A 12,880-nucleotide genomic window follows, 5' to 3' on the forward strand; every position below is an offset into this window, starting at 1 on the left:
CCAGGAACCAAGTAAGTCTTTATGGTGACACCAGTCCTCTTAAACTGGCTTCAGGAGTATGAAAGACTGGAACTAAGAACAAATTATGCCAAGCTGATGACCTGCTATTTCACCTTCTGTCCAGGGGGTGAACCAGGACCACTAATGTACCTATCAGAAAGCTTCCATCCTCCCACAAAATAAGAAACTTGAAAAATTTATCTAGTTTCAAAAAAAAACTGGATTTTTTTTTCCCTGCAAATCTTGCTTTGATGACCTCCTTACATTTAGCAGTGTAATTTTGTCTGGAACAAAGGGATGTTTATATTAGAACATTACATGCATTTGTGGCAAAGGTATTTCAGTATTGCTAATTATTTACCGTGACGGAATTTTTGTCTTCTCCAAACCTCAGATGTTTTCCTTAGTAAATGTGTCTGGTTTTTAGCTTTGGGCACTTTTTTGTCTGCTCCTTTGTCCGTATTAATACAATCATCCATCAAAAACAGGGTAAGACCCTGACCAGTGTCCTGGTCTTTATTTTCAATAGCCTTTGTTTTAATTTCTTGAAATGTTTCCAGAGCAATCCTGAGGCCACTACCATTGCTTTGTTAGCAGACTGCAGAATTAACATACTTGTTACAATCTCTGAAAATGTCGACTATGTGCATTTTTTCATTATTATCTGAAATCATGCAGAGATCTGGACCTTGAAGTATCCTAGGTCTTTTCCTTTACTCTTTCTCCTCCCCCCACTCCCAAGAGGCAGCTATTCATCTTCATTAGCCACTTCTGTTAGCTTGCTGCCAACTGAGACTAGAAAACTAGCCGCATCAGTCTTGCATGGCAATTCAGGAATTAGAATCCACAGTCCTTGGGTGCAGGAGGTTAATGCACTAATAAAGATTGTACCTTGATTAACCACATCATCTCAGCTTGCCTAGGCAAGGCTGGTTTTCAGACAGTTTGTCATATCATATGGCCCAATGCATTCATCTAAAAACACAGCTTCTAAGCTAAGAACAGATATTCATCACTGCAACTAAAGGAGAAATTTTGTCCGTTGTTTTTTTGTTTTGTTTTGTTTTTTCATTTCAGTGAAGATTAGTGGAAAGTTTTTAAGGAAACCCTCTAAATTCTTTTCCATGATTTACGTGTAAAGGGACATGTTCTTCCTTTCCTGATAGAAATAAATCTTTTTGTCTTAAACTCTGACATGAGAGAGTGTGGCATGGGTTATACCCTAATTAACACTTGCTCTTAGAATCAAACCACATTTCTCTTGGGTATCCATAGCTTCTTCTGGACTTATAGGTTCATTTAGTCCCCCCAAAAATGAATAAAAATTTGCAAGACTCTTTGTTAAAGAATTATAATCATGCAGTGAAGGACCTAAATAAGTCAGTTTGATAAGTAAGCAGCTGTAGCCGCCTTTTACATTTATCTGTCCTAGATTGCTGAACCTTGACTAAATGTTGCAGGTTATTTGCAGGATGGTTCCACTAAAGCAGAGATAACGTATTCCAAACAGAAACTTATTGCACTGGCATTTGTGATTTGCTGTAGAGTGAATTGATCCACAGATCACGTTGCAAATGTTCATGATTTGGAATGGTTTAGTTCTGTAGATACCAAATATCTGGAGATTTAATGCTGAACACATTCTTTAATGCTGCAGTCTGCAAAATCTCTGACCTTCTCCCTTTCCAAGGGCCTAATTTCTCTTTTTTTCTCTCCTTCTCCCCAGCCCACAGGCACATGCACACACACACACACACACACACAGAGTCCTGTTTCTATCAAGCAATTTCATTGCAGACCATGCAGGTCTGAAGAACCAAGCACAGCACAAATGACACAGTCACAAGCTACACAGTTACCTTTATTTCTTTGCTTAGAACAAAAAAATTCCTTGACAAGCACTCTCCCCTGGATTGTCGTATATCTTTGGATGTTACAGCGATGAAGCCCTATTGAAAGGAATTCACATTACAGAAAGCAACAGGGCATTTGAAGGGTCTTGGGACTGGAGCCAAAGGGGAAATGTGGTAGAATGTGTTTTGCAGCAGATTGCCATGAAAAAAGTGGCTCCTTGAAATCATTTTAGCAAGAGTAGGGGATACAGAAGAACTGCTGACTGAGGTTCAGCACCCAGCTTGGCGTAAATGGTGTCCTTACGGCTATTTCAGCTGCATGACAGGGAGCTCATAGTAGTTCCCTTATTTCATCCTTCAGTTAGGGGGTGGGTGAAACCATGTTTGTCACTTTTTTCAAGTTTAGAAAGCCTTTTGCATCATAGGTGACATAAATATTAACTGTAAATTAAAACCTGCCCAAATAAGTGGATGGAAAGGAAACAACAGAAGCTGGAAAATCACAAGATATTTTGTTGGGGGTGGTGGTTCTGAATAACATGTTACCAAAAGGATAATGACGAAATAAAAGATGCTCAAATGAAAAGAGGAAAATTATCACGTGCTCAGTGGAAACTACAGGGCTTATGAGGAAGAAGAAAAAGAGTTAAGTAGGTGTAGTTTGGATAAGTGATATCATAAAGAAACAAGAAGAAACAGCTTTATCTTTCTATTTTACAGGTGTATATTTGAGGTTTGGGTTAGAAAAGTTGCAGCTATAACAGATACCAGAGGAATCAATTTTTTAAAAAGAAAATTTGCTTTTCATATCATGGGAACCTTATCATAGTGAAATGCTGTCAGCTTCAACATAGTCTCCAAAAGTTTCAGTGTCAGACTCTTTGCTTTGGCTGTTTGACACTAAAATCATAGCCATGTTGTCAGCTAGTGGCAGTGTAGCCTCACTGAACTGAAAGGGATCTTCGCAAACTGACAGCAGTTAAAGAGAGAGTCTCCTGTGTAAAAAAAAAAAAATCTATTTTATGAAGACAGGAGAGTAACTGGATTAGACATTCTCAAACTGTGTCCTGTGATCACTTGCTAAAGGGTCTTGGAAAGCTCTGCGTTAGCTTTGTGTTGCCTTGACTTCCAGCTGAATAAATATATCTAATGCTTCCCTAAAATCTGCATTTTAGTGTAGGTAACTACAAAGAGAGAGCCTCTGCGGTCCCTGTGAGCTAACCAGCAGAGTATTTGCAAAGGAAAATTGTGTCTCACCAATCTCCTATAATTCCTGCAACATGTCAGTAGAGCAGTGGATGAAGTTGAGCCAGCTAAAATAATTTTCAAAAGGTGTTTGACAGGGTCCTTTATGAGATGCTACAAACATTTCTTAAATCATCATCTGTGGAGAGACAAAATATTATGAATCAAAAATTGGCTAGGTGAGCACAAGCAAAGAGGAGGATTAAACAGTCAATTTTCTTAATGGCCTGATGATAAGTTCTGCTTTTGGCAGCGAATGAACAGCCAGATAATACATGTGGCGAGACTTTAAATCTAGATGATACTGGTCTCCCTACTTTTTATTAATTACAATTTTTCTGAATCAGTTCAACCATTCCTAGTATCATGTGCCACACAGCAAGATTGATGGCACTAGATAAATAGCATTGCCTTAAGTCTAGAGTGAATACTATTATTTACCTCTGCATGGTACTTTTCCTGAAAAATTACCTACAAGCTAGGGTTAAAAGCCCCAAACAAAACACTGCCAAGCAGTCATTAATCCAGAAGAAATGTCTCGTTACTTAATTGTTGCTGCGGAAACTGAATTTGGAGCAAGGATACGCAATACTATAGATTTCTTTATTTGAAGGTTTTGCCTTCAGTAAGAAGAAAAGCCAAGTTGGCACGTTGACTAAGATTAACTAGGCTTGGACCTTTATAGCTTGTAAAACTGGACATTTATGTATAACTGCTGAAAACTGATTTATTACAGGTGGAGACAAGTAGAGTTGTAGAGTTGTAGAGTTACAATATGCATGTGAGTGAGATGTGCCATCAGCACCACTGCAAAGACGTCGGTGTGTAACATCGCAACCCTCACAAGGAGAAACGTGTTTAAAAAAAATAAGGGGGTTCTCAGAGCCACCCCTCAGTCTTGTGCATCTGGCTGCAGGAGGAGGAGGGAAGTCATCGTCATATCAAACAAGCTGCCCTGCAGTTGGGCACACGTGCTTATCCACATGTATTTTTAAGCAGTCTAGTCAGGACTTCCTTCTTTGATCCAGGAATCTTTGTTTTCCCCGCTTCTGGACCCCAAATGGCTTCTCAGTGCTTCCTTTAATTAACATTGTTCATGACTTTAAGGTTAACTTAATCAAGTTTGGAGAAAGATCTAAATTGGTTTTAAAATAGACCATTATCTTGTAGTGGCTGGAACATTTTCTGGTGCCAGGGGTTTTGGACCTATTTTCTGTTTGATTTATGCTAAAAAAAATCCTTGCTTTTTTCTCCTTCTAATTTCAAAAATCTTTTGTCAATCAATGCTGTAACACCAATTTGAAGGTGCCGAGGATCTTAAGTACATTTTAATTTTCATCAGTCCATTTGAAACATTGTTTTCAGTCCAGTGGGTGCCTTATGCCAATTCTGCCAATCCCAAACTCCAAAGACAGGCAAGTTAGCTGAGCAGAAAAGAGAAGCTGTGCATGAAAGTTTATTTTAACAATAAAAGTTGAGTCCTTTCTATTTAGTTAGCTAGTTGCCCTTTGGGTTTAGGTTTTCAAACATTTCACACCATGTACTAAAAAAGGATCTTGATATAATCATATGTCACCAGTGGTGCTTTTAATCTCACTCAAATATCTTCAGATAGAGTCTAAAATCACGAGATTTGGCACACAGGAACATATTCTGGATTTGTTTCTGCTGGACCTTGCAAAGTGTTGACACTTGCTGGACACCTAAATCCTTTCTCCTGATTTTTGAGATTCTGTTCTTAGCAGCCAGAAGGAGACTACACATCGCTTAATATTTCTCTTTTCAAAAAATATTTTATTATGTTTAAATCTTACCACTCCTCAGTGGTAGTTCGGGGTATTTTTCATGTTAGTTTTCTGATTTTTTTTTTCTGATTTGATTTCATTTTATAGTTGTCTGAATTCCAAAGGGTAGTGATAAATACACTATATGATCACAACTCAAAATATTATTCTAGTAAATTCACATTCAGATATTCATGATAATGGCAATTATTAACCCTGGCAAATATCAGTGGTCTTACTAAATCTTTGTGTCAGAAAGGGTTATGTCAAATTTAAATTATGTAGAAAGCTTTATTATATACCACAACTCAAAGTAAAAAGGAAGAAGAGAAACTAGCTGGAAAAAAAAAGACCATTAAGGCCATTTTTCATTGAAGTGTGGATGAGAAATAATCTTGGAGAAAAGAAGAAATGAAAGATTTTGACATGTCAAAAAAAAAGGTCACCCTTATTTTTAATCAGCCCTCTGGTCCTTTCCCTGGATGAAGGCATCATTGTCAGACTCGGGCAGGCAAGGTGGGAGGGAAGAGGTCTGCTGCTGTAACAGATTGGTTTCTGCATGGCATATAGCAGACTTCTCAGAAGATGTTTCCCTGAAGATGACAGTGGGGTCAGCCACCATATAACCTGGAGGAACGGCTTCTTGGGCAAATGGAAATCATAAGTACTGAATAGCATATTTCACAAGTAGGGTAACTTTAGGTCAAAGCCACTAGACATTCCCAGTCTGGCTGCCCCGATTCTTCAATTGACAGAGATAACTTAGAGCTTTGCCCTTCAGAAGAAAGGGACACATAGTTCATTCCTGTGCATATTTTTGGGCTCAGCACCTCAACTTGTAGGCAAAAACACTTTGTTTGGGAATGGGGTTTTACTGGTGGAAACACCTTTAGTCTATATGCACAAATCCCATTTTCTAGAATGTAAGCAAATGGTCCTGTAAGGGAAAAGCAAAGAAAAGCAGGTGAGAAAGTGATACTTTTTTAGCTCACAGCCTCAGGATTAAATGTCCACATTGCAAATCTCCTTTTCATCAATTTATTTACTGTTGGAATATTTCTCAGTATGTAATTCCTTATTCTTTTGAAAACAATAGCACGTGTGCCAGGCAGTTATAGCAAACAGCAGTCTGGTTGCCTGTGTTTTTTGTTGCCTGAGTATAAAGCACTTACTGTATATTAAAAATTACTATATACTGCTATTGCTGGCACTTATCAGATAAGGAAGTCATAAGATGAACAATCTGCTTCAAAGAACTGAAAAGCAAAGCAATTCTGATACTGAAACTGCAAACCAGATGACGCTCTGATTAGAGGCACGCACGTAGATTACAGAAGTATAATAAATCATGTAACTTTTTAGCCTCAAATAAAACAAAAGAATGCAGTTTTTATTAGGAAATAAACTGTTTATCAAGAATGCTTTAAAGGTGACATTTATTACTAATAAACTATGGTGAAAGGGCTGATCCTTTCATTGGCAGAACAGCCAGAGACTTTCCTCTATGTAAAAAATGCCCCAGCTCAGTCCGTGCCGGGTCAGGAAGCACTTCCATCAGCACCAGCGAAGGATGAGCAAGAGCCTCACCCGCACCTTTTTTCAAACAAGAACATTTTCTTTTCTCTTTAAAAAGGAATGAGTCATGGAAATGTAACTCCAGTATTATTTTGGGACTGATCGTGGATCTCAGCACGACTCCTTGGAATATCACTGAGAAACAATTCCAACGTCAGCTAATGGTATCAAAACCCAGCAAAGCACCTGCCAGGCAAACTCGTGATAGTGTCAGCGAGCACCCTGCTTAGGCAGGATGTTATTTGCTCTTCAGCTCTTGAGACTTACGAGCTGACTCTTCAGGGTTGTCACGCTCCACGCTACTTCTCATATTAATTCTGCTGAGTTACTGTGTACCAAATATTATGGCTGTTAGTGCTGAACATGTCAAAAAAAACATGTCCATCCTTTAACAGCCTGCACTAGAGAGGAATATGGAGCCTCTCTCTTAAACTTCTTGTCTGAAGTGTTTAATTTACACCTTCCCAAAAGCACCCATGCTTTGGAGACCAACTCCTTCAGGCTTGAATGATAATGGTATTGAACGTGTGTCTGCCTGCTACCTGAAGCTGTGTCAAGGATGACTGCATACAAGTCAGGTCAAGCTATGTATGTCTCTTAGCTATTAAAAAATGTCCTTCAAAACAGCACAGGGAGGAGACAAAGCTGGAGTGCAACAGACCTTGTTTAGGGCTTGCCACATGTCTGTGTCCTGCAAGGCACAAACATGTTGCAGTTAGGAACTTATTCAACTCCTTTACAATGACAAAAGCAATTTTAGGAATTAACCATTGAGCAAATGTCAAGTATTTATTATTCTGACCTTGTCTATGAAATCTATTTCATGATTAGGCCATAGTGTGTACCCATTACTTGGTCATGAACTGAAATTTCTGTTCCCATACTACAAAAAAAGTTTTTCTGTTAGTCTCACCAGCCAGAATATGTTGCATGATTAAAATGTGGTTGCAGATTGTCAGAATAATCAAACTTCTTGCACTTAAGATGCATTAACTATTCAGGAAAATGAAACGGTGCTTAAGAACTGCTCTCAAGAGTCTGTGATAAAAACCAATGTAGTACATGTGTTGTCTAGATTATATGTAAACTGGGCATTTCCTAGAAGCTGCAGTAACTTAAATATTCCACTACCCAGGCACTCTTGCTACTGATATACTGTCACTGTCTCCTATTCCATAGGCTTTCTAAACACAGTTTGCTGTTCAATATTGTTTTTCAGGAGATGACTCATTCGTGGCCTCCGCCACTGTCAGCTATTCACACACCAGGAAAGGCAGAACAAAGCAAGTTTCCCTTCCCAAACAAGGTAAGACAAGCAACATCATGTAGAACCATGCTTCCTGCACCTCAAAATACGTCCTACAAGAGCCCTGACTAAGCATGGGAAGTCTCTGGGCTGAGGTTGATGCCATGCCAGTGACCTTCTCCATGTGTGTGCCAGTATCCCCTGCCTTTTCCCTGCTTACAGCCTTTGCAGGGCTACATGGTCTTGTTTGCATATCTCCTGGCAGCAGCACTGATGCTGGTGTGTGGGTCACGGGTTCCTCACCACAAGGCAAAACCACAGGTTCCCTGGCAGGGTGTCCAGGTGTGGTGCCTTCTGCGGGCACCTGCTGAGGTTCCTGACCGATACTTCAGGGCACACACAACTGCTGCGAGTCAAGAAGCTCCTGCTCTCATCCATTGCTCCTGCTTCATTTGGCTTCACTAGCTGAGATTTTTGTTGAAATCGTTGAGGTCTGAGGTGGGCTTTGCTAATACACTGGCCTCTATAGTTGGGGACTGAGGAGTGGGCGTACATCCCCTGCCACCAGCCTGGCTTCAGGGGCAGCTTTGCTAGAGAGGCAGGCAGCCCAGAGCCATGATGCCCAGAGGGGCCACAGAAGTATTTGCCAGGGAAGTATCTGGTCCCTCAAAGAACCAAGGCCACTGGTCCTGCTGATGGTCCCTTGCAACAAGCTCCACTATTGTACGAGTATCCCAGGGAGGATGCAGTGCGGCATGGTAAAGCTCATTGGCACGAGCTTGGGGAAACCACATTATCGATACTTCATAAGTCGGGAGGGAATTAAATCAGCTATCCTATGCAAGAGCCAATAAAAATTTCACATTGTATCACCATATACTGTTTATATGCCACAAGCATATTTCATGAAGTGTTCAAGCTTGAAAGATGGTACTGATGCTGTTTATAGCCTTTATCCTGTTAAAGCAAGCTCCTTTGGTAACTTTTAAGTCTGTTCTGCAAAATCCACAAAGCCAAGAAACCTTCAAGATTTGCCTACAGTAAAAAAGCTTTTCCGTGGATGAAAGTGTCATGATTTTGAAGTACCAGGGGTGTAAACCAAAACATCTCTGGTATGTTATGAAAGAAAAAGAAGGCAATAACTCACTTTCTATTTGCTCATTGAAGGCAGACAGCTGATTGAAGATGGTAGGCGGGCTAGAGGCTTGTTATGTTAGAGTAAGTCCTGTAGGAGATAGGTGGATCAGCAGCTTACAAGCAGGTGAAGTACCCAGATATGGATGATAAAAACGAAGTGGTGCTTGCAGCTCTGCAGTTTTTGCCATAATTATCATCACGTGATGTGCTTGCGTGGCACGTGTGCAGATGTGCATGGGCAAGGTATGCACCTATCAGCATATCTATGCGGTCATCATGAATGCACTTTCTCACAGCTAAATGTATTGTGATAAACACAGGAATAGAAGAACCACAGACCATAGGACAAAGATATGTGAATAATGGTTGATATTGACTTTCTCATCTTCTTTCTGCCTGTTGATCCATCTCTGGGAAATATTCTAATAGTTTGAACTGCAGAGCTGTTTCAGGGATCTGCCATTCATTTTTAAAGAGCCTTTTCTAGGTGGTTTCCTTTTCTCTTACCAAAGTAGAATTTCCATTTTATTTAGGCTTAGGATGAACAAGATTTCATCTAATAATATATGAGCATACTTTTGTACATATAACAACATCACAACTGTATTGTGACCTGGGTGGTCTGCACAGTCAGAAATTAGAGTGCTTTGTGTGAGATGGGGAAGTACCTAACATAACTCACCAGAGCCCTGAAAAAATCCTGCATTACTGGCCATAGATCATGTTAATTTTAGATACTACCTCCATTTTAAGATATTTTAAAATAATTAAAAGCTACTTCTGTCGCTTACTCTGAATCTGTACAGTCACAGACTTTAGAAGGCATCTGCTTTTCAGACTTCAAAATGCAAAGAATGGTTTCCTAATTTTTCAAACATTTTTTTGAAACATTCATAAGCTAGCTATTGTTTTTCACAAAGTGTGGTGTAAAATCTTTGTTGGATCTCATAGAGGATGTCTCCGCAACTCTTAGGAAGCTTTCCCACAGGTAAGCTACGTAGCTGTCCCAGCTTGTTAAAACCTAAGGACTACACCAAACTGTTGTGGATCGCACATTATTCAGATAAATGGGCCTGTCAGTTAAGTAGTGGCCAAGGTCAGCAAAGAGGCTAAAAGGCTAAATTCAGGGCATCAGCTTCATCTCTTAGTTTAAAGCAATGCATGGTACCGTGAATTCATTTTCAGGCTTTATGGCCATGTTGAGAGATCCGTTCAGTTCATTTGCAATGACTCTTCCAGCCAGAGAAGCAAGTAGGCTGCAATCCTTTTCAACAGAAGACAGTTCCCAAGTGTAAAGGTACTTATCATTTTGGGAATGAGAAAAAGAGAAGCTTGTAGGACTCCTGCCCTGTTGCAAGGTTGCAAATCATCCTTACTTTTCTGTCTGTGAAAACTGAGTGTCAGCATCATTAGTTCCCATACATGCCACACTGCTTTTAACCTGCAACTCAAGTAATTAGTGCTCTGACAGCTTGAAACTTGAAATTTATTAATTAGGCTATTAAAGTTGCAAAGGCCACAGCAACTATAGCTAGACTGGCTTTGAAATCCATCTAGTAATAAAAGCTAAATAACTAGGGTTTATATATCACAAATATAACAGAATTGTGTATTTGAAACTGCGCATGTGGATGTGTCCATCTATATAACTATATGCTCAGTGGATGGGGGGGATGTATGTGCATATGCTGTACCTGTATATGAAATCAGACCTCATTAACATGGGAGGTCTGCATTAATGCACAAGAATGGAAGGATAGTCCAGGTCAAGTTTGACACGTGCGCCAGTGCCCAGTAGATTTCCCAGCACAGTGCTGCTGGGAGAGCACATTTAGGGAGCTGTCCTTCATGTAATAGAGGGCATAAAGTTACATTTCATCCTTAACTTTGAATTTGCTTTCTCTGTGGAATTAATTTGTACTCTTGAATTTACTAGGAAGGGGCAATGACGGTCTCTTTATTTCTTGTTTTTCAAAGCTTAAGGATAATTGAATCAGTGTGTGATATGACAGGCTGTGTGTGCTTTCCTTTCTCCTATCTCTGTCACACTTTGTTATGTACAAATGATCAGGCATTATTTGATTGTAATTTTATTAGAAACATCTTAATAAATAAACTTTAAATGAATAATTAAATTTGGTAAATAAGAGCTCACTTGATGCTTGTGCGAATGAGCTTTCATGTTCAGGCATTAATTCTCTACTCTTATGCGGGAAAAAATGCTGTTAATTCTGCTGCCTGCTTTGCTCTCTTTCTTCATTTTTACTGTGATTTCATGTCTCAAAAGTTTGATAAGGTGTTTGATTCCTAGTTACGTGTATGCGATATTATGGGATCAGCCATCATTCTGTTATTTGAGAATTAAGTTATCTACTCCAGGAGAACTGGTGTCTTGTCACAAAGCTATTGGGTGATTATTCTCAGCAGAAGCTAAGTTAACATAGTGATGTTATTCTTTACGTGCTCAATTCATTTACTTTTCCCTTTCTTGTTGATTTTAACAAGCTGGAGCAAATGCACTAGAAAATAATCTCCATAAGTGAAGACTTCACCTTTGGTTTTTAAGTTACATAAAGTCGTATTTTTTTTCTGCCTCAGTGGGAGTGTTCTCTACTTCACTATGTGATTTTTGTAGTAGCCTTTATTGTTAAGAATAATTTGTTGAGAATCAAGACACTTATTTTAAAGAATCAGTTAAAAGGAAAAGTGAAAATGTTATAGCTCATATGTTTTGCTGATGTCAAATTTAAGACTACGCAGAGTCCATGGCAGAGGTAAGATACTGTGCTAGGCAGTTAAAGCGGGGGCTGCATTCTTCCTGAGGTTGATGAAAATGTAAAAGAGTGAGCGAGATCCTTGTTTAGCAGTTTCAAACACTTTTACAAACCTCAGGGTATTTCCATCAAAATGATTGTATTCCCCCAAACTCCTCTAGGTACATAAATTCACTATTCTGGAAACTGAACATGCTCTAATAGCCTACTTTTATTGGCAGCCTGGTTGGCTACTAGAATAGCATGTAAATTCAAGTGTACGTGTCACTACATCACTACTGCAAGCTGATCCTAACTTCTTAAGATTATATTCAGTCACCAGAAAAAAACAGGCTTTAATATCCCTTCATCAGAAGCATTCACAAAAAGCTGAGGCAATTTGTCAAAAGTAGACAATTTCAAATTATTGAGAAATTATTGTCTGCATGTGAAACATGGTACAAATCTTTTCATACTGCAGTTGAAGGTAGAAACTCTTAGGGCTTGCCCAAGAATTCAATGTCTCACATTTCAGATGTGTAGGATAGCAGTGAATTGCAGATGTGTATTCTAGCATAAAAATTACGGATCAAAGCCATGCAATCTGGAGAGCCTTGACTCCAGAGTAAATGGTGCAGATTGAGGGGATTTGACTAGCTGAGCCCTCGACACCCCAGTGCCTGCGGTCCAGCCAACCTCCATTTAGAGACGCCAAGAAACTCTTGGGGCCCCAAACCCCTGAGGCGTGCTTCTCAGTGACTCAGCAGCAAAATCTCTGTTCGGCCGAGTCGGAGCATCCTTGAGCTCTCTGGGGACTTACAGTTCCTTTCTTGATGAGCTGTGCATTTGGCTCTTCGCTCAGCCTCTGTGGACCAAGGATCTGGTCCAGCACCCGATTCCTCACTGAGAATGACCACATGTGTTGCTGTGGGTGCCTGGCCTCTCCGAGCACTCTACTGCAGTTGTCAGTGCAGCATGTATACGAGGTCGTATTCCTGTGTGTGTCTGGGTTATTCAGAAGCAGAGTGACATACAGGACATCTTCCCTGCTTCCCTCCCATAGCAAAGTGTTCTTCTTTCCCTTAGTTTAAATATCTTTTTGTTATAGTTTATATTTGTATTTCCCTTCTATTTATAGGCTTCTTTTATATTTTTATGAATGCAAATGAATTCTCTGAGTAAAATATGTGAACATTTGCACGTGAGGAAAAAATGCATTTTTTATTTATTGCACCATATTCTTAGATATTGCGGTTGTGATACAAGGTTGACCTTGTAATCTCAGGG

General features: G+C 39.6%; 1 protein-coding gene across 1 annotated transcript in view; it reads left to right on the top strand.

The window, feature by feature from the left end:
* AFF3 (AF4/FMR2 family, member 3) overlaps positions 1 to 12,880 on the top strand; it is a 312,420-nt gene that overhangs the window by 170,589 nt on the left and 128,951 nt on the right. Inside the window, exon 7 of the mRNA XM_010575812.1 lies at positions 7,677 to 7,763. Within this exon, the coding sequence (XP_010574114.1) occupies positions 7,677 to 7,763 (87 nt within the window). The remainder of the gene's footprint in view (positions 1 to 7,676; positions 7,764 to 12,880) is intronic.

The sequence above is a fragment of the Haliaeetus leucocephalus genome, unplaced genomic scaffold (genome assembly GCF_000737465.1).
Source record: "Haliaeetus leucocephalus isolate CR32 unplaced genomic scaffold, Haliaeetus_leucocephalus-4.0 Scaffold495, whole genome shotgun sequence".
In the NCBI taxonomy this organism is placed as follows: Eukaryota; Metazoa; Chordata; class Aves; order Accipitriformes; family Accipitridae; genus Haliaeetus; species Haliaeetus leucocephalus.